Source organism: Aspergillus saccharolyticus (assembly GCF_003184585.1).
Source record: "Aspergillus saccharolyticus JOP 1030-1 unplaced genomic scaffold BP01scaffold_61, whole genome shotgun sequence".
NCBI lineage: Eukaryota > Fungi > Ascomycota > Eurotiomycetes > Eurotiales > Aspergillaceae > Aspergillus > Aspergillus saccharolyticus.
In genome coordinates this window covers 102,981-122,028 of record NW_020290671.1, presented here as the reverse complement: position 1 = coordinate 122,028, position 19,048 = coordinate 102,981, and the positions used below count along the sequence as shown (strand labels likewise).

The 19,048-nt window shown below is 54.3% G+C and overlaps 9 protein-coding genes across 9 annotated transcripts; 4 read left to right on the top strand and 5 right to left on the bottom strand.

The window, feature by feature from the left end:
* Positions 1–552: 552 nt before the first annotated feature.
* Positions 553–2,489, bottom strand: BP01DRAFT_419257 (zinc-binding alcohol dehydrogenase family protein; the record flags this gene model as incomplete). The annotated part of the gene is made up of 2 exons (XM_025579390.1): positions 553–1,793; positions 2,471–2,489. 2 exons carry the CDS (start codon positions 2,487–2,489, stop codon positions 694–696), a joined length of 1,119 nt encoding a protein of 372 aa, XP_025426710.1. The 3' UTR covers positions 553–693.
* Positions 2,490–2,580: 91 nt separating this feature from the next.
* On the top strand, positions 2,581–3,492 carry BP01DRAFT_387119 (uncharacterized protein; the record flags this gene model as incomplete). The annotated part of the gene is made up of 2 exons (XM_025577717.1): positions 2,581–2,640; positions 2,695–3,492. The coding sequence occupies 2 exons, from the start codon at positions 2,581–2,583 to the stop codon at positions 3,490–3,492; spliced, it is 858 nt and encodes a 285-aa protein (XP_025426709.1).
* Positions 3,493–4,105: 613 nt separating this feature from the next.
* Positions 4,106–5,185, top strand: BP01DRAFT_395674 (uncharacterized protein; the record flags this gene model as incomplete). Its single annotated transcript, XM_025578410.1, has 1 exon — positions 4,106–5,185. One exon carries the CDS (start codon positions 4,106–4,108, stop codon positions 5,183–5,185), a length of 1,080 nt encoding a protein of 359 aa, XP_025426708.1.
* A 1,135-nt stretch (positions 5,186–6,320) lies between these two features.
* Positions 6,321–7,522, bottom strand: BP01DRAFT_426899 (FTR1 family protein). The gene has a single exon (XM_025579822.1). It carries the CDS (start codon positions 7,467–7,469, stop codon positions 6,339–6,341), a length of 1,131 nt encoding a protein of 376 aa, XP_025426707.1. The 5' UTR covers positions 7,470–7,522; the 3' UTR covers positions 6,321–6,338.
* Positions 7,523–8,085: 563 nt separating this feature from the next.
* Positions 8,086–10,180, top strand: fetC (putative ferrooxidoreductase Fet3). Its single transcript, XM_025576044.1, has one exon. It carries the CDS (start codon positions 8,142–8,144, stop codon positions 9,996–9,998), a length of 1,857 nt encoding a protein of 618 aa, XP_025426706.1. The 5' UTR covers positions 8,086–8,141; the 3' UTR covers positions 9,999–10,180.
* A 1,300-nt stretch (positions 10,181–11,480) lies between these two features.
* Positions 11,481–13,769, top strand: BP01DRAFT_329356 (uncharacterized protein). The gene is made up of 2 exons (XM_025572985.1): positions 11,481–12,022; positions 12,084–13,769. The coding sequence occupies exons 1-2, from the start codon at positions 11,963–11,965 to the stop codon at positions 13,443–13,445; spliced, it is 1,422 nt and encodes a 473-aa protein (XP_025426705.1). The 5' UTR covers positions 11,481–11,962; the 3' UTR covers positions 13,446–13,769.
* Positions 13,770–14,062: 293 nt separating this feature from the next.
* Positions 14,063–15,476, bottom strand: BP01DRAFT_203576 (uncharacterized protein). The gene is made up of 3 exons (XM_025571043.1): positions 14,913–15,476; positions 14,765–14,816; positions 14,063–14,688 (listed from the first exon to the last, which is right to left on the bottom strand). The coding sequence occupies exons 1-3, from the start codon at positions 15,383–15,385 to the stop codon at positions 14,149–14,151; spliced, it is 1,065 nt and encodes a 354-aa protein (XP_025426704.1). The 5' UTR covers positions 15,386–15,476; the 3' UTR covers positions 14,063–14,148.
* Positions 15,477–16,713: 1,237 nt separating this feature from the next.
* BP01DRAFT_203582 (uncharacterized protein) lies at positions 16,714–17,427 on the bottom strand. Its single transcript, XM_025571044.1, has 2 exons — positions 17,055–17,427; positions 16,714–16,971 (listed from the first exon to the last, which is right to left on the bottom strand). The coding sequence occupies exons 1-2, from the start codon at positions 17,296–17,298 to the stop codon at positions 16,886–16,888; spliced, it is 330 nt and encodes a 109-aa protein (XP_025426703.1). The 5' UTR covers positions 17,299–17,427; the 3' UTR covers positions 16,714–16,885.
* Positions 17,428–17,590: 163 nt separating this feature from the next.
* BP01DRAFT_426895 (uncharacterized protein) lies at positions 17,591–18,493 on the bottom strand (the record flags this gene model as incomplete). The annotated part of the gene is made up of 3 exons (XM_025579821.1): positions 17,591–17,829; positions 17,859–18,344; positions 18,380–18,493. 3 exons carry the CDS (start codon positions 18,491–18,493, stop codon positions 17,704–17,706), a joined length of 726 nt encoding a protein of 241 aa, XP_025426702.1. The 3' UTR covers positions 17,591–17,703.
* Between the last annotated feature and the right edge of the window lie 555 nt (positions 18,494–19,048).

Sequence of the window (19,048 nt, the reverse complement as noted above, 5' to 3'; positions counted from 1 at the left end):
CTTGGGTTCCTATCCCACGCCCAACAGTATGTCGAGATTATGACCGTTGATAATGGTTAATATCTCCTATTGCACCAGGGCTGCTCTCAGCCTGATCGGTCTGTTTCTCTGGATCGAGGTTGAAAGTATTTGCTGCATGGTTAATTGGCTGCTACCTTTGATGAATTTTTCTTCGTCAGTTGTATTCTTCTCTCTCTTACTGATTCTTCTTGTTTTTTCTTCTTGCTTCTTCTTCGATTTTCATACATGGGAAATTAAATGATTATCAATGCATAGCCTCTGAATCTATGGCATCTATGGCGAAATGTATCTTGTCGAGATTCTAGGGAGCTAAGCTATGGTACACTACAGTCATATCGAGTACTCCATGGACCATTGTTATTGCCATTACTGTGCATGTAGTCTAAATCCGTCCTTGTCGATGCGGCAAATCGGATGCACGATATAGATGATATGAAGTCTATGTGTGGACAAGCAAATGCCCAGCAACGAGGTTATGTTTTATCACATCCAGGTAGCATGTAGCTCCAATGAATCATCGGGTTCAGGGTTAAGATTTGAAGTACAGTCAATACACATGTGTTGATCGGAACAAGCTCAAAGAAATGCGCGAACATGGACTGAATTAGAACAACGCAAAATCGAGATGATATGCCCATAAACCCCCTCAAGCAAGATTACCCAACAGCTAAATCAATCCCTCAGCAAGACCACCACCTTCTTCGCAGACACCCCCGACTTGTGAAAGTCCACCGCCCCTTGAATTTCCGTCAATCCCGTCCCATAAACCATGGGCTCAGGGGCCGCCCGAAACCGACCGTCCGCTAACGCTTGGGGCAGATACTCCTGGAATAGCATGGCTCCGACTCCATTGTGATACAGGGTGCTGGCAAAAATGTAGCTATACTTGATGCCTCGCATGCGAGACTTGTACCAGTACCTCACATTCCCAGCCATGAAAGTCAGCGCCGTCCGGGGAACTGTAAGATGCTTGGGGGGTGGCTGGGGGACAGGATACGCGGCCATGGAGATGACCCGGGGTCCGGTGCAGTGAGCGAGAATATCGAAACAGCAATCCCCCGCGTTAGACCCCACAGTCAGCGCCCCAGCCAGGGTCTCGCCCTGACACGCGGCAATCATGTCCGCGACGACCGTCGGGCTGCGATAATCGAACACCCGAGTGGCGCCGAGCTCGGTCACAAACGCAAAGTTCTTCGGGGAGGCAGTCGCGAAGACTTTATACCCTGCTGCTCGCGCGAGCTGGATCGCACAGCTTCCCACACTGCTGGCCCCGCCCCAGATGATGACGGTCTGGCCGGTCGGCGCCGGATCAGCGCGCGGGGGCTGGAGATTGAGCTGGTCGGGTTCGAACAGTCCGCACGCGGCGGTGCAGACTCCCAGGGGTAGCACGGCGGCTGCCTCGTAGGACATCCCTGTGGGGATGGGACAGACCATGTGGGCAGCCAGGACGACATAGAGTTGGAAGCCGCCTTGCGTGTGCGAGTTGATCTTTTCGTCCGTGCCGCAGGCTTTGCCCAGGATTCGGTCTCCGATGCGTAGGGTGGAGACCTTTTGCCCAACCTCGACGACCTCCCCGGCTACATCGGTGCCCAGGATGTTGGGGTAGGTGAGCCATTGATACATCAATGAGGTTCCTTGTCCCTGCAAGGTCCAGTCGATGGGGTTGATGGCCACGGCATGGGTTCGGATAACGACCTCTCCTTCACCTGGCTGGGTGTAGGGTGCTGATCGTACTTCAAATGGGTGGCCTTTGGATCGTACGAGCCAGGCTGCTTGGTTTGATGGCATATCGGGTGGGGTTAGGCAGATATCTTCTCTTCCCACTCGAGGTATTTGTGTTTCGCGGGTAGGAATAGGAACTAAGAGACGGTAAAAGGAACGAGGAATAGACTGGCTTTGAGGAGCTCGAAGAAAAGCAGCATGAAGATTCAGAATCAAGGTGACAAGAAGGAGAATTCCTGGCCGTCTTATACTCGATATACGCATAGATAGACTCCTACACACGTCATTGAAGCTGTAGAACGAATCGAACCAATTAGAAAAAGCTGTAAGCGAAAAGAGGACTAGCGCAATCTGCCCTGATTAAATCCGGTAATTCCGCCATCCTTCCATGTCCCGCAAGGCTGCGACTGAAGTCATCCCCGTATCAACCTCCTCTCTTCAGACTCAAAACTGATCCAACGACTGAGCCAAGTTCAAGGATGAGTCCAGCTCGTGTTCGACAGCGATCTAAATGGGGATGCAAGAACTGCAAGCTCCGACGGGTGAAGGTGGGCCTCCTTCCACCCATCATCTGGTCCCGTGTCTTGATGGCGAGGTGACTGATTTGCCCCCCATGGGCCTTGTCGGCGACAGTGCGACGAATTTAGGCCTAGATGCCGACAATGCCAGGCTTATGGCGTCTCTTGCAGTTTCATCTCCCTTCAAGTCAAGACGCAGCACCTGCAACCGGTGATCGAGCGCGTCATTGCTCCACCGCAGCCTTCGAGAGGGTTATCGTATTGGGCACGTCCAACCGACCGACTAATAAGCCAGTTCCAACTTCAGATTGCCCCAACGATGAGCTACGGGAACCGGTTGGATGTATATCAGGATGAAGTAGTACAACTAGCACGGTCGGTGAGTTCCTCTCCTGCTCCAGGATCGCATAAGTCACTCACCCACATCCCCCAGAGTCCATTCTTGAGGCATGCCATCACCACGGTCGCTCTCATGTACCAGCGTCTCACAACAATTCCCATCAAGTCAGCTGTCACTGGGACCGAAGCATATCACTGGGACCGAGCACTAGTTGGCTTCAATCGAACACTCTCGCAGGACCCTCGACCGGACGACAAGGCCGCCTTGCTCAGCACCTCCATGCTGTTGTGGCTGCTGGTCTTCTGCCACCTCGACGCATCGATCCCAGAGGAGTCATGGCCTTTGTCCCCAGGCATGGACAGTGGCCCTATCTGGCTGAAGATCTCCAGAGGGAAAGACGAAGTCTGGCGGCAGATGCCGAGTCCGCCGGGAGACCGCATCTCGGCTGCTCTAACACCCGTGGATCACAATAATCCACTCATGATGCCGTCCGCACAACCCCTGCCAATCCACCATGTTCCGACCGCATTCCTGCGGCTCTTCGATTTGGACACAGAAAGATGTTTGTCTGGCGCCCAATCGCGGTATTGTAGTGTGGCCGTCGACGTTGCGTGGGCGCTGTTCAATGACCAACCGGTTCTGCCGACGGTCTTGCGCTTCGTGACATTTCTGAGCACCATGTCTGCGGAGTTCAAGTCCTTGTTGATAGTCAAAGACCCTCGGGCGTTACTGTTGCTGGCCTCTTGGTTTGCGAAGATTCGCAGACTGGGAGTATGGTGGATGACCCCCCGCACAGCCCTAGAGGGCGAGGCAATTTGTCGGTATTTGGAGCGCGGCTATGGTGACAACCCAGATATGCAGGAAATGATTGATTTTCTCCGGGCGCAATGAGTGGAATGCAGAGATGAAATAAACGTCAAGCCTGTTCTCTATGTCAGATAGAACGAAAAGTCTATGAGTGCAAGACAAGATCCCTACTTATCATCCGGGTCTGTCTTAGCAGGTCGCAGCACAGACTAATTCCGGTGTCAGATCCTCTTCCAGTCACTATGATAGGCTGGCCTACACTGCATGCGCATCCTCCCACCATGAGAGCATTCGTAATCAGGGTATATTGACATCTCATCTTATTTTCCCTCCACTTGCGATTGCTTTGGACCTTGACTTCGCCCAAGTTCGTGTTCGAAAAGAATCGGTTGAACCGAAAATATTGAAACCTCGTGTTTAGCCCCGCAAGCCAGGTGTGATTTGAGGTGAAATTAAGCGATCTGGGATGATTTTACAGCCACTGGATCGCTACACAGATCTGCCCCTTGTTCACCTGGAACCTGGCAATCATCAATCCGGAGGAGAATAAGAAGAGATTTCTTTTGGACGGGTTACTCACTTTCTGCCTCATTGAAAATCCGGGTCCTGAACAGATGGAGAGATTCAGAACCTATGCTCTTGTTAGACTTGTAGAATCTGCCTATCATTTTCTTAAGCTTCACAACCACATTCCACAATGAAGACCTGGGCTCTTCTCCTCGCTCTGCTCCGGACCACGGAAGCAATAACATCGCTGGTAACCGTCACTGCGACATCTCGCCAAACAACCACCCAAATCAGCACCAGCACCTTCGCCATCACTACCACAACCAGCACATGTACCCTGGGCTCCCCAAATGCAGGATGGCCTTGTACCGCGGGGGTCTGGTCCTCGAATTCCAAGTACTACCAAGCCGTCTGCTCTGCGAGTCTGAGTGGCGGTTCGTATTACGCGGGGTATATGCAACAAGGCTACTCTGCCTGCTTGTCTCAGTGTGAGTCGCAATCGACGAGCTGTGCAGCAGTGAGTATACAGACAATCATGTTCTATACCTATTGTGCGTTGTGGCAAGGTGCCATGACGGCTGTCCCGGGGCCTTCATCGGGGCAAGTTGTCGAAATTTATACCACGAATCCGTGTCTCGTTACCGTGACGAGCATGACGACGGAGACCGCGGTCATCACATCCACCATTGACTACACCAATCTGTACACCTCTACTGTCATTGTTGCTGTGCCGACTCCTTCATCCAGCCCGATGAGGTCGTCAGCCCGCGTGGTGATCGTGTCTAGCGGGCCTCCTCATGTCGTGTCCGCGGCTTCTGCTTCTTCGGTGATCTCGGCGAAAGCGTCATCGTCTGCGATCGCCTCGAGTCCAGTACCCCGTGTCTCGCAGTCATCAGCAGTCCGTGCGTCGAGCTTTTCCAGCAGTCTTCTGCAGCCAGCGTCGTCCTCGATTATACCGTCCCCATCGACAGTCCATCCAAGTCCCTCAAAGCCATTGATTCAACCATCCCAGCCCGTCTCTAGCACAGCGCCGATCGCGTCTTCGGCAACCCCTGTGTCTCGCGCCGCTAGCTCATCAGCTGTCGTGATGGCATCCAACAGCGTGTCAAGAAGCGCAATCGTCCCACCCCCCGCATCCTCCAGCTCTGCATCAATGGCACATGTCCCGACTGGTACCACGGCTTCCGATGCGGGAGTTGAGTCGGTTGTGACCGTCACACTCTATGAGACGGCGACGGCGACATTTACCGTCGATAGCTGCACTGTTTGATTTATGGTAGGATAATCGGGCATTCAATAGTGTAAGAGATAGGAATAGAGCCGCAGACAGTGAACAAGCAAACCCTGTAAGATCGTCAATCAACTCCAAAGCAAGCTGTTGCTGGGAACAGTTATGAATTCCAACTGCTATCAGTCCTCGGAGTCAGTCACAAGCAGGCTGCCCCACAAATCGACATTTTGAAAGATTACTCCATGGTTTGGAAATTCGTAAGAGATCTGCGACTGGCCTTATCTCGCCATCCTCGTCACGGGGCCCGAAGACAAGCCAAACCCTCGTGGTAATCAGCAGGGCGAGGAAACCCGCGCGAGGCCAGCTGGTAAGTTGCAAGCAGCCGAGGCTCTCCGGAGGCGAGAACGCCGCACATAACTACCATTCTCACAATTTTTCAACCCAAGGACTCCACGAAAGCCACAAACGCCCCTTATGCAGCTCTGTTCCTGACAGCAAGTTTCGCACATCAACATCGCCACTGTAATCCAACCTGGTCCAAGCCCCTATCAGATGGTCAGATTAGATTGATATGGGGACAAGATTGATAAACTAGATATCTTATCCATCTGATATGCGGCGGTACACAACGGTATTGCCGCTTTCGGAAATTCCGAACATCCGACGTCGGACGGCCGAGGCCCGCAGCAAGAGGGAACGGGGGGCGGAAAGCGGGAGTATTGGCAAAGATGCAGAGGCAATGAATCAGTTGAGTCCTTGTCACACCAGAAACCAGTTCCTGGAATCTACCATGAAGGTGTTAGTGTGTGGTAAATTCGAGGTATTGTATTGAGGGGAAGACTGGGGTCGCCGGTAGCCAAGAAGAAGGTTTTGCACGCTATGTCCAGGGGGATGGCACCACGATACACTACTACAAAGTTACAAACTACAAAGCTTTAAGCCGGTTGCTCGTCCCACCAGACCGGCGTCAACTCGCATCGGATTTGTTCTCGTAATGTGCGACACGATCTGATGAAACAACCATTCACTGACAAGGACATCCGAATATAATCTCGGTTATTAGGATTATATGACAGCAGAAAACAAGATGCAATACAATAAACAGGGTACCCAGACGGTCGGTGGAGTTCCCACTCGTCCTCAATCAAGGACACTTTTGGCGCCTTTTCGCTCTCTTCGGACCACGAGCTCATCACTTCATCTCCACCATCTGCTGCTCCACCACGGGCTCCTCATTGAACAGCCCACTGTGCACCTGGCGCACGATATCCTCCGGGTTCTCCTGCAGGACCGCCAGCTTGGGTTTCGCGTACCAGCTGAGGCCGGGGACCTTGGCCATCACCACCAGCATGCGCTCACGCAAGGACTTTCTGCCCGAGCGCTCCTCCCACAACATGTAGGCCACACACAGCATGATGAAAATCCAGTAGACGTTGTAGGAGATGACGGAGCCGTAGGTCCCGGTGTTCTCCCACCCAAGAATCGCGTTGAAGACATCCCATCCGTTGTCCGTCTCCGCGTTGCAGCAGTTGACGTGCCAGACCGTCTGGAGGATGTTGTAGGAGCCCGCGCCGCTGCCCTCCTCGGCAACATCGGAGCCGACCCTCATCTGGAAGACGTAGTACTGCAGGTCCCAGATGGACTTGGAGAACATGCCCGCGGCAATCAGGTACAGCACGCAGGTGGAGGCGATAAGAAACAGCTGGATCGACAGGACGTTCCCACCCCGGTAGATGAGATACCCGCAGGTCAACCCGGCCACCATCCCCGTGAAGACCGGCAATGGAAAGGCAGTGGCAGGGTAGCCGAGCGAGACGCCGCCCACGAAAACAACAGCCTCGACGCCCTCGCGCATGGTGGTGATGAAAGGCAGAAGGAACATGGCGTACCGACGGGCCCAGTTGCCGAGCAGACGGGACTTTTTCCCATGCTTGTTCTTCTCGACCAGAGCCTTCGCAATCTTGATCCGCCACTGCTCCTTGGTCTTGTTGATGCGCAACAGAGCCAGTCCCATGACCGTCACGATGATCGTCGCAATCAAGTAGAAAATGCCTTCCCACAGTTGCTCCGCATTGGACCAAATATCATGGCCCAGGCCATAGAAGACGCCGATGAAGGCACCGCCGATGATCAGACAACAAACTATGCCAGTGATTGAGCCTGCCCAGACCTGACGCCGTAGTCGCCGGTAGATGGCCTGGTCTTGGTGTGGCTGGCCCAAACTCTGCTTGAGGAAAGAGAGAAGCACGGAGACGATGATGACCGCCTCCAGACACTCTCGAAAAAGAATGAAAAAGACCTGGACAGCGAAGACGTTGGCCATGGCGGGGGACTGGTTGAGATTTGAGTGTTTAAACCAAACAATCCCAAGAAAATGTAGGTCTCGGAGGAGGACTATATAACCGCCCCGTGGAATGCGACTCCCGGTCGGGTGCCCCTCCCCTTAGTACCTTCTATTTTTTCTTTTTTTTTCTTTTGGATGGATTTTTTTACAGGGGGCAATTTTTGGCGAGAATCGGACCAAATTTTACTCAAATGAGCCGTAAATCCCAACCGGTCTGCGGCGAGACATCTTATCAGATCAGTCGGCTCATTTCCTCGCCAGGTCGACCCGGTTCGAGACTCCTGGTTCGCTGGAGGGTCCACAATCCAAGCCCTCTCAAGCCTCGACCCAGAAAGTATGCGAAATCTTATCCTTCTTGGCCAATCATTCCAGGGTCCCCCACCATCTGATATGGTCTGGATGGGGGGAAGTGGTCGTATTTAACCACTGATTACCACTTATTCCCCAATTCTCTCGATTTGTTTTACCACTAGTCAGGATACGCCAAGCTGAACGAGAAAAAAATCCCGCGGTATGCGCTTCCGTATAAAGTAGATATCGCTCGCTACTACTCCTTCTCCTCTCCCAGGAAGTCTTACGTTGCTCTTCCCCCCTTCTCTTCTGTCCCTCCCTCGACTTTCCTCCCTCCACCTTACTTGAGGACTTCCGAGGATGTTACCCTATCTCGGCTATCTGCTGCTGCTGTTGCTCAGCAAGCCTCTGCGGGCCAAAGAGGTTGTCTACGACTTCAATGTCACCTGGGTAACGGCCAATCCCGATGGCCTGGCGGACCGCAAGGTGGTGGGTATTAACGGGCAATGGCCCTTGCCCGTCATTGAGGTCGACAAGGGGGATCAGCTCGTCGTGAACATGTATAATGGGCTGGGGGACAAGAGCACCAGTATTCACTTCCACGGGATGTATCAGAATGGCACCAACGAGATGGATGGGGCTTCGATGGTCACGCAATGTCCCGTGGCCCCAGGGTCCAGCATCACCTATAATTTTACCGTCAACCAGAATGGCACCTACTGGTATCACTGCCACACCGACTACTGCTACCCAGACGGCTACCGCCAGGCCCTAATCGTCCACGACAACAACTCCTACTTTGCCAACGAGTACGAAGAGGAGTTCACCGTGACTTTAAGTGACTGGTACCATGAGCTGGCCGAGGATATCAAGCCCGAGTTCATGTCCGTCTACAACCCGACCGGTGCCGAGCCCATTCCCAATTCCTGGCTGTTCAACGACACGCAGGGGATGAGCCTGTCAGTAAAACCAAACACCACGTATCTGCTGCGGCTGGTCAACATTGCCGCGTTCACGGCGCAGTATTTCTACATCGAGGACCACAACTTCACGATCGTGGAGATCGACGGAGTGTATACCGAGCCCACGGAGGCAAACCTCTTGTATGTCGCCGTGGCGCAGCGGTACAGCGTACTGCTGACTACCAAAGACACGGCGGACAAGAATTACGCCATCGTCACCGTAGTGGACTCGACGCTGCTGGATACCATCACCCCCGATCTCCAGCTGAATCACACCAACTGGCTGGAGTACGACGCCTCGGCCACGAAACCGCAAGCCAACATCACGGTGGCCGAGTCGTCCGACCTGAGCCCCTTCGACGACGCCACCCTCATCCCTTACGACCACATGCCCCTCCTGGAGAACCCGACCGTGACCGTCAACGTCGCGGTGGTAATGGACAACTTGGATAACGGCAAGGGCTATGCCTTCCTCAACGACATCAGCTATACCGCCCCGAAAGTGCCAACCCTGTACAGCGTCATGTCGGCGGGCGATCTGGCCACCGACGCCACCGTCTACGGCGACTTCACGCACACGCAGGTGGTGGACCACATGGATATCGTGGAGATCATCCTCAACAACAACGACACGGGCTCGCACCCCTTCCACCTGCACGGCCACGTGTTCCAGGTGGTTGACCGCTATCCCCCGTACGGATCGGACTTCTTCGAGTTCGCCGACGCGGGCATCCCCCAGCCCTACGACCCTAACAACCACTCCGCCTTTCCCGCCTACCCCCCGCGCCGCGACACCATCGTCGTGCCCCCCGCGGGCTACGTCGTGCTTCGCTTCCGCGCCGATAACCCCGGCGTCTGGATCTTCCACTGCCACATCGACTGGCACTTGATGCAGGGGCTAGCCATGACCTTCGTCGAGGCCCCGCTCATGATCCAGGAGAAGCTGACCATCCCCGCCGACCATTACGCGGCATGTGTCGCCTCCGACGTCGAACACGAGGGCAACGCGGCCGGCAACACGGTCGACCTGTTGGACCTCAGTGGGCAGAACCAGCAACCCGGCTGGATCCCCGATGGGTTCACCACGCGCGGTATCGTGTCCATGGTTTTCACCGTCCTGAGTGCGATCCTGGGCATGGGTTCGATTGTTCTTTACGGGCTGTCAGACCTCAAGCATGCGAAGAAGCCCGAGACGCAGGCGGAGGTCAGTGGGCAGGGTGTTCAGGGTGGTCAGGACGATGAGTATCAGGATTAAGAGCGTGGGGAGTGGAGGGCGTGGTGATTGGCGTGGGATTCTCCCTAAAATAGCGTACCTTTGTTAATAGCCTATCTTATCCTATTTTAATGCTGTATAATGATTCCCTTTGTGACTTTTCTTGGATGTGCAGTGCGTAGCCGGGGGACTGCGTTGCGCCGGGACATCGTAGCGGTCGGTCTTGGTCTCCATCGCGTCGAACGGCGCCACTTAGTCAGTGTCAGTGAGTCAAACGAGGCTTCAATCGGTGTGGAGCGACGGACCAGTGATGGAATTCTGCGTGGCCCCATACCCGAGCACAGAAGGGGTAGTGACCCACTGCTGCAATTGGGGAGTGCACTGTTCCTGAGAGTAGAAAAGGATAAGAATATTTTCACGCTATGCGAAAGAGAGCCCACCCGTGACTGACGGCAGAAAATTGGGGTTGTGTGGGCGGTGGAAAAGCTACCAGTCTTGGCAGAATCTTATTGGCCATCACTTATCTTCCTTTCGTTCTTATTTCGGAGTACTTTACAGCTAACCCCGGGCAGGACTGTGTATATACAGTTAAACATTAACAGGCGTCTTCACGTCGTTCTTTTACCAATCGCCTCAATCAGAGTCTACAACTGAGTCTACTCCCATCTCGACAATTGTTCGACTTCAAATTGCGACATGTCTGATGCTTGGACCGGTCAACAGTACTGCTGCCGTGCGCAGACAAGAGCACCGCCACTGTGGCGGTGTCTCGGGCCATCCAATCAGCGGACGGAGCATCACCGCCATTCCTTCAGGCACTTCTCAGGCACCAACCCGCCAAAAGAGGGGTTCGTGAGGCCACGGGATTCTTTCTTCTAGTCTCTGTTTAGTCTTTGTATTTCTTTTTAGCGTGATTTCGTCGGTCGCATCATCCCCGGTCTACTCCGTACAATTTGGGAGTCACTAGAGAAGAAACAGGAGGAGCTCTAGATGATTGCATGTTATCCCAACTGTTCTGTCTCTCTCAGGAATCTAGTACGGGGTACAGGCTGGGAATGTTTACTTTTCTGTACACTTTGTAAACAGTATGTCTCATAACATGGTGGGTACTTCATCCACATAGCAAATCCCCCTCCACGTCAGGTACCCTGACACTTCGGATGACATGGCCCTGATTTTCCCCATCCACACGTCAACCGGAGACCGTGCCAACACTGCACTCCTCCAGCGATCCCTGCGGGCCACTCAAGTCTATTTTCCAATCCGTCTGCTGCCTTGCTCTTGGCTCCGTCGACACCCAACCGCCTGGAAGACGATGCGGTGATTGCTGTTCCTGTTCGTTGCTTCATGCCCATCCGAGGCGCCGCCGCGGTCATGGCGTCCTATGATTTTAAATCCCCTCCCAGCCCCCCTCCAACCTCACCTGTTCAACTCCGATGATTGCCTTGTCTTTTCTTGCTTTCCTCCCGATCATATCGAATTTCGTCCTGGTGGCGTGGATCATCCCTGACTGACGCGGTCGCACAGCCAACATCCCGCCGTTTGCCGCCGCTTATCGGGGAATTGCAGGGCTGCATCCCCTCCTCCCCAGCTGGACATCACTCACTAGTTGTGTACAGCCCGCCATCCAGACCCTGCAGATTCAGCTGTCCCAGTGGTTATTTTGCCATCAGATCTGGGAGGTATATCTCGTCTACGCTTCATTACCTTCCTTCTCAGGAGCCAACATTCCTCCCCTACCACCATCACATCAGTGCAGTGCAGCCTGGTCTCCACATTTGGAGCCAAGATCGGGGCCATAGATTCTACGTCCCCCCCACTGAGGATCCCAACTATTAACTAGTCTTGCGCTACACCGCTCGTCTGACGTCCATCCCCCCTTTTGCCCGGAAATTGCACCGTGCGATAAGGTTGAAGGGTGGTCATATTTGAATGTCGAACAGGGAGAAGTCACTTGGGTCCCTGACAGCCCCTGCACCGTGACAACCTGAGTCCCATCCACCACCATGGCCCCGTTGGGCGAGACCATCGCCGTGATTGACAGGTCTGGGAAGGTGGTCAGCACGGTACGCACGACTACTTCCCAACGAGAAGAGGGATCCATGCTGACTCGCTCGTGCCGCACAGAGCAAACACCTCTTTGGGGTCTTCAGTCAAGCCAAGAATGCCTATCGGGAGCGCAAAGCCCAAGTGCAGTCCGAGCGGAACGCCAAGATTGCGGAGAGGGAGGCCTTGAAGATGCTCCAGAACTACCACATCGATGATGGCCGCTACGAGGCTGCTCCCTCGGTCGCATCGTCGCGGCGGAGTCGCTCGCGACAGTACGCGGGCCGCAGCCGCAGCCATCATCCCGGGGTAGGGTCCTTGTACGAGGAGGACGTGCACTGGCGAGGAGACTACGAGGCGGAGGACCCATACTACAACCAACCGCGCGAGATGGTGCGACGACACACGCACCACGATGTCGGCGTGCGCGAGCTGGACCGGCCGGTTCCGGTCCGCACGCGCTCCGACTATACCCCCCATGTCGATATGGATCTGGCCTACGGCGAGTTCCACCCGTCCGCCCTCGAGCCGCCCCGTCAGGACCAGCTCGTTCCCCCACCACACTCCGGCCAGCTGCAACGCATTGAGGACCCCGAACTCAACGGGCTGGTTTCTCGCGCACAGTGGCTGCTCGAGGAGGCCGACTGCATGCAGCACACCGCCACCGCCACGATTGCCCACCTCCAGAAGAACCCGGACTCCATGGCGGCCGTCGCGCTCACGCTGGCGGAAATCAGCAACCTGGTGACCAAGCTGGCGCCGTCCGCGCTGGGGGCCCTCAAGGCCGCCGCGCCCAGCGTCTTCGCCCTGCTCGCGAGCCCGCAGTTTCTCATTGCCGCCGGCGTGGGTCTGGGGGTGACGATCGTCATGTTCGGCGGCTACAAGATCGTCAAGCAGATCCAATCGGCCACGTCCTCCACGACCCCCGTGCTCGAGGCCGCCCCGCATCAACAACAACAACAACAACCACCACCTCCCTTCCCCCAACAATACCCGCGCGACGCGATGGACGACCCCAGCATGGAGGACATGATGGAGTTCAACACGGACTGCCTCAGCAGCGTGGAGATGTGGCGGCGCGGGGTCGCCGACGCCGAGGCCGAGAGCGCGGGCACCTCCGTCGACGGCGAGTTCATCACCCCGACGGCCGCCATGATGTCCGGCATCGACGTGACCACCGCCAGGATGACCCGCGACCCGCGCTTCAAGTTTGACGACGACGACGAGCACTCCAGGGCCTCCTCGCGTCGCTCGCGCCGTTCCCGCTCGCATCAGCACGGCCGATCGCGCGCCGACCACCGGCCCCCGGAGTCGTATCTCGGCTCCAAGGCGCCGCCCTCGTCGCATCACCACCCTTCTTCGCAATCGGAGGCTCGTGACTCTAAGAAACCCAAGGAGAAGACGAAGCGGTCCAGTCGGTTGAGATTGATGTTCACGACCTGATTGCGTGGGGGGTGCTGGGATTTTGCGACTCTCCGGTCGGATGGGAGGGGGATGAAATCTGTACAAACTTTCTTTTGTCCTCATGCCTTGCCGCAACTTGAATCTGTGAATGCACAAGAAGGGGGGCAATACTGATATTATTGTGATGATCTGATGGGCGTTGATTCCGCATTGCGTACACTTACTTACGCCTTCTTCACAGTCCGACTTTGTATCGGAAGGTTTATTCGAGCGAGTTTTGCGGTCGGCGTTTTCTGCATATATGGCGTTAGGGAATATTCTTTCAGCATTTGTGCATATTCAAATCCACATTGTTCCGACCCGGTATATTTGCATCGCTTGGTGCAATTTCCATCCCGATGAAGTTAATCTCTCGCATGACGATGGGTACCTTGTTGCACAAGCATGGTCACCATCAGGATGTGGTTTTATTATACTAGTAGATTGTAGAATAACATTGCAAGAGGACTATTTCGCATGTCAACAAGGTATATTGTGGTGCGACGCAACTGGGTGGTATTCCGCAGTGTAGATGACTAGGTAGCGAAAAGCCATGAAAGGCGCAGTTGCGTAGAGCAGACTTGATGACTTGCAAGGCGCGAGGTCCGGACTTAACAGCTACTGCCATTGTATATCACTGTCCACTGACACTCGAACCCACCAAGCCCACCTCGAGGTATCCACAACGATGCGACCAAGTTCCTCAAGACTGATGCGTCAAATCATCAATATTATCAAAAATGGTACAATCATCATCATCCTCACACATGGTGGTCCGAGCGAGATTCTTATCCACCGGCCCGGTGGGCCCACTCGTGTAGCGACACTCATCCACGATACAATACTGGCCGGTCTCGAGATCGTCGAGCAAATCATCCGGGTACTGCTCATCGCCCCAAGCGCCCAACCAATTGAGCCAGTCCGCTTGCTCGGCGGCCTCCTCGGTCGCGCCGGTGCCCGCGCCCCCCGCGACGGTGAACGCGCCCGTGTCGCCGTCGTACCAGTACCCCCGGTAGTTGAGCGTCATGTCCCACAGGTAGCCCGCATCGGTGGTGTCGCTGACGATCCCCAGCGCGATGGTGTAGTCCTGCGTGCCAGCGGTGACGTAGTTCGCGTGTCCGCCGTAGGCGATGTACGTGAGGGGCCGGTCACCGGAGAAGTCGACGACGTCCCAGTAGTAGGCGGATCCGGCGCTGTGTTGGGAGCAGTAGATCGCGTAGGGCTGCTCGTTGATGAATCGGATCTGGTATGGTGGACAGGGTCGTGGCACGTTAGTCGTCAAGCGAAGCGGAGATTTTGGATAATTATGAACTACGCACCATAACATGCTCCCAATCGCCCACGTGGTCGTCAAAGTTGATGTCGAGAACCCTGTCATTCAACGCGCTGCGTGAGCCACTCGCTTGCTAACTTTGCGGTCACTGCAGAGATGAAGGGGGGTCTGGGGGGGGGGAAGATTGCACGCACGTTCCGCCATAATTGTACGAGTAGAAATAAAAGTAAAACACATCCGTCGTGGTACTATTCTTCTCCACCGCAATGATGAGTCCCGGGGCTGCACTCAGGCCATCGCTATCGGGGATCCCGTAGTCAGACGCGAGCCACGCCGGGGTACTCTCCAAGGGATTCAGGATCGGCCCATCCGAGGCAGTCAGGTAGACATCCGATGCGTAGGAGTCGAGGGTGTCGACCGTCACCGACCCGTTCGTCCCAATCGCGGTGTAGTTGACCTCGGGCTCAACGTTGGCCAAGTGCGTCGTGATGTCGGAGGGCCACCACTTCTCCCCGCTGTAGAGGTAGGACAGCGGGGCGTAGGTGAGCGCGTACTCTGGAAGCGTCTCGCGTTTCTGTAGCAGGGACTTTCCTGCTTGGCGTGGGACTGCCACCGCCAGGCTGGCGATGGCGAGGAAGGTGGTCAATTGGCGGATCAGTGGCATCATTGAGGTGTTTGTCCTGCCTGCTCGGGGGCGGAGGCTTGTAGCGTGCAATGACTGACTCGCATTAGGACCGAGGATAGCATCGTCGGGCTGTATTTATAGATCATTCGTCTCGCGGAGGATTCTGCATCAGACCAGAAATTAGTCCAGTCGTCGAAGACAAGCTCTTGCTTTCGTAGAGCTTTTCAGCTCGGAAGCCTGCCCCGAACGGTGATCCGTCGCGCATCCGTCCCCATCCCGGCTCCAAGGAGCGATCCATCAGCACCTGATGCTGGTGCTGACGAGGCTACTGCGTAGTCAAGGTATAGCTGCATCCTACTAATGCTGCCGCTGACGGGCCAGTCAGGGCAGCGGGCCGGACCTCGTGGCCGTGCAGACTGCCATGTGCGAAAGTCATGCAGACACATGAATTTGCTCCGAATCATGCGACAAGTGCCCACTTCCTTGGATAACCTCATACTAGTAAAGAAATGAGTATCCGCTCATCCTGGTGGCATCATACTCCGCATGAGACTATCATGGGAATGAACAGTTGTGGGTACTGCAATTCTCGAGTATACCATTTCAGTGCTCGAAGACTCATCATCAGCTTCATTCCTGGCATAAGTTGAGACGAATCGCATCTTTCGCGAAGATGTAGAACTGCAGTGGTCATCCCGACCTCTGTCAAATGCTAGCCCTATGAGGGGCTGAGGAGTGAGTGCTCCGGCTGTGGCATCCCCACCCTCTTCCGCGACAGGATGATCCAGCCCCATTTTAGCCCCCGTTGATTCCCGACAGCTCAACCCGAGAATGTCCTTGCAGTGATAGGTTCTGGAGACAATGCGACCGACTCATGGACCACTGCAGCGTATCCCCTGCCCCTGATGTCGATGGCTCGAATCACCGCTCTCCATATTGCCATCGTCGTCATTTCTTGAATATGGTCTTCCGCTGCCTGTGTGTGGGCCGCAGTCACTGACGGTACCTCAAGCCTGTGCTTATCCTCTTTTTTTTTTTTGCAACTGGCTTGCTCATACACGAATACAGCCTCATTCAGAACGTGCCAATTGAACTGAATGACATTCCCCATTGAGTACGCTCACAGGACAGTGCACAGTCTCTGACCATGGTAAGCAAACGCGGCGGTCAAACAGTCCCTGGAGAACTCGCTCAGTATCAGCATCGATGTGTGCAATCACTGAACGCGGAGTATATCTCTCTCGTAACCTGCAGAGCCCGCACCGTTGTAACTGTGCCACCGAGTGCCTTCTATACACTTTTTTCCCTTGTAGCGCGCGCGGCGGCGAAGGTATGAGCCGCGCAGATGAGCTCCCTCCGGTCGCGCGCCTCCAAATATGCGTTCGTGGCAGTCGACTGTGCTCCAGTTGAAAAATAGCAAGTCGGCGACAGTTTGGTAAGTGCCGAGGTGGAGTAGTGGATCACAGTGTGGGCACTAGTTATGCAGTGGTAGCGTACCCAGCGTCGGGCGCGCGGGGACCTGCGCTGCGCTCCACCAGACATCTATGTACGAGAATTTCGTAGAGACAAAGATAGTATTCGACTGTCGAGAAAAGGACTTGGCCGATTTTGAGAGTGCTTATGGGGGGCTGGGGTAGGGACTGGCGTCAGTTGGTTTATTGCCAGGCGGAAGAAGCAGGGAGTCGGAATTGCGATCGCTCTGTAGGCGTACCTTTCTGTGGGTTGGAAATCCTCCTTGAGAGGAGAGAGGGGATATCGCCATGCTGGATTTCTTTGGCCATCGAGAGTGTTCCAACCGGCGCCTTTTTTCTTTCCAGCCTGGGAGCAAATTTCTTCCCTGCTTCAGAGTACAAATGATGTTCCCGATGGTGGGTGTGTTGCACTTCATATGTACCAATTAGTGATGCAGGGTAAGACGCATCTTGATTGGGGTTGCACCCCGAGAGTGTCAGCATTTCGTGTCATCGAGTTAGAGCAGCGTCGGAGCAACCTCTGACGGCAATGTCTCGCATATGACCTCCAGTGTACACTAACAGACCAGATCGGATTAGTCTTGACAGGCACTCGCACAGGGAGCTGCCCCGAGACTCAACTAGCTGATCGCGCAGTCTCACTTCATTTCAGGGTCTAATCCCTCCAGCCTGCGACGGCGCGCAGTCGGGCGGGGGCGGGCTGGAATCTGTCGCTGTTCTCACCCAACAAGGCGAAGAGTACCTATGTGTATCATGCATGTCTCAGAAGTTTCAACCTCGGTTTCAGTCGATACAGAAGAGGCCGCTGGTTCTTCAAACCATAGGAGTAACTTTGGGGCTGCTGTCTAAGATAGTCCCACTGGCTTGGCATTAGCTTGGTATTTATTATTAGCTTATATCCAGTGGGTTCTGTACCCACCAGACACTAGGCGATTTTGGCATTTCACGAGGCATTTGGAGCCATCGTCCGGCGGGCAATATAATGTCACTCGAGGGACGAAGAGAAGAATTGACCTTGAAAGTTCTGGCTTATATGTGCTCACCATTGGCAGTGAACGATGGCGTATACCGCCCATCCAGCATTCTGGGCGACCCGCTTCCGCCAACTCTTGAATACTTGCATCCATTCCGCGGGAGACGATCCGCTGCTGGCACAAGCTCATCGATCTTTCAGAAAGAGCCTGCACGACTGATAACGCGACCGTCAGCATCGCAGCGACGGGGCAGACGAGTAGGCGAGATATTTTGTCAGCCGCCAACACACGCCCATTACACATATTTGACGCGACTTGGATGATCAGGTTGAGACACGTGCTTTGGTATTTGGAAATGCATGCCAAGATGTGTCTATGCTTGTTCGGAGTCACTGCTACCGTGCATACGGTGATTTTCTGGATGTCATAGAGCATGCAACAAAGAAGGAGAAGCAGAAGCTCGAGAGTGTATGAAGAATGGGTAGAGTGTAGGCAGCCGAAAGAAGGGTACTTGGAGCTATTACGGTGAAATCGGAGGTATTGGCGTTCCGTATTCTGTGGAAGATGAATTTGTTGCATCCTATGCTTACAGTACTGTAGTTTAAGCGAAGGCCAGTGGCTTTACCTTCTAATGTTGCTAGGATGTCAGAAAGCCAATCAGAGCCCGCATAGAAGCCAGCCTTACATGCCTCGGGCATCGACATAGTGTCTATGCAATGACAGACACTTTGGTGGCGAGACAACTATCGATGACCTAGTAATACAGTGAGATAGTACGCGTCCCTGCACCTTAAGCTTTAGCAGCATCCTCTCAGCGCCGCACACTCGCTTCGCTGCCACTCGGAAAAGATGCCAGCCTGGCTGTCCGTCATGGGACAAGTAGCCTCGTTGCAAGGGTCAGTCCTGCATTTGAGACTCTTAGATTCTAATCGTTAGAATATCTTTATAAAAGTCATAGATCGGTATCGTATACTATTCTATTTCAGTTAGTTCTATCGTTTAGAGGTCTAGTACTAGTTAAATAGAAGCTATTAGATTTAGAGTAAAGATTATGTTATAAATCTAGAATTACTCAGTAAGTCTCTCTATGACGGTTTAGAAATAGTCAGAGTACTTGGTAAATATGTAGTAAGTAATTGTGAGTATATAGAAGTGTAGCAGAAGCAGTCATGTGCTGCCCTCACAATAGCGGGGATACCCGAATTCGGCAAGCAGACAGGACTTGCAGCAAAACATGCCAGTGATGGAAGTACTGAACT

What these genes read in the sequence shown, in the direction of transcription:
- BP01DRAFT_426899 (XM_025579822.1), bottom strand. Translation starts at nt 7,469, where the DNA reads ATGGCCAACGTCTTCGCTGTCCAGGTCTTTTTCATTCTTTTTCGAGAG.
- fetC (XM_025576044.1), top strand. Translation starts at nt 8,142, where the DNA reads ATGTTACCCTATCTCGGCTATCTGCTGCTGCTGTTGCTCAGCAAGCCT.
- BP01DRAFT_329356 (XM_025572985.1), top strand. Translation starts at nt 11,963, where the DNA reads ATGGCCCCGTTGGGCGAGACCATCGCCGTGATTGACAGGTCTGGGAAG. An exon ending in CTGGGAAGGTGGTCAGCACG is followed by an intron (nt 12,023 to 12,083) that starts GTACGCACGACT and finishes CGTGCCGCACAG; the next exon opens with AGCAAACACCTCTTTGGGGT.
- BP01DRAFT_203576 (XM_025571043.1), bottom strand. Translation starts at nt 15,385, where the DNA reads ATGATGCCACTGATCCGCCAATTGACCACCTTCCTCGCCATCGCCAGC. An exon ending in TCGTACAATTATGGCGGAAC is followed by an intron (nt 14,817 to 14,912) that starts GTGCGTGCAATC and finishes GTTGAATGACAG; the next exon opens with GGTTCTCGACATCAACTTTG. An exon ending in GCGATTGGGAGCATGTTATG is followed by an intron (nt 14,689 to 14,764) that starts GTGCGTAGTTCA and finishes CCACCATACCAG; the next exon opens with ATCCGATTCATCAACGAGCA.
- BP01DRAFT_203582 (XM_025571044.1), bottom strand. Translation starts at nt 17,298, where the DNA reads ATGCTGACACTCTCGGGGTGCAACCCCAATCAAGATGCGTCTTACCCT. An exon ending in GATTTCCAACCCACAGAAAG is followed by an intron (nt 16,972 to 17,054) that starts GTACGCCTACAG and finishes TCCCTACCCCAG; the next exon opens with CCCCCCATAAGCACTCTCAA.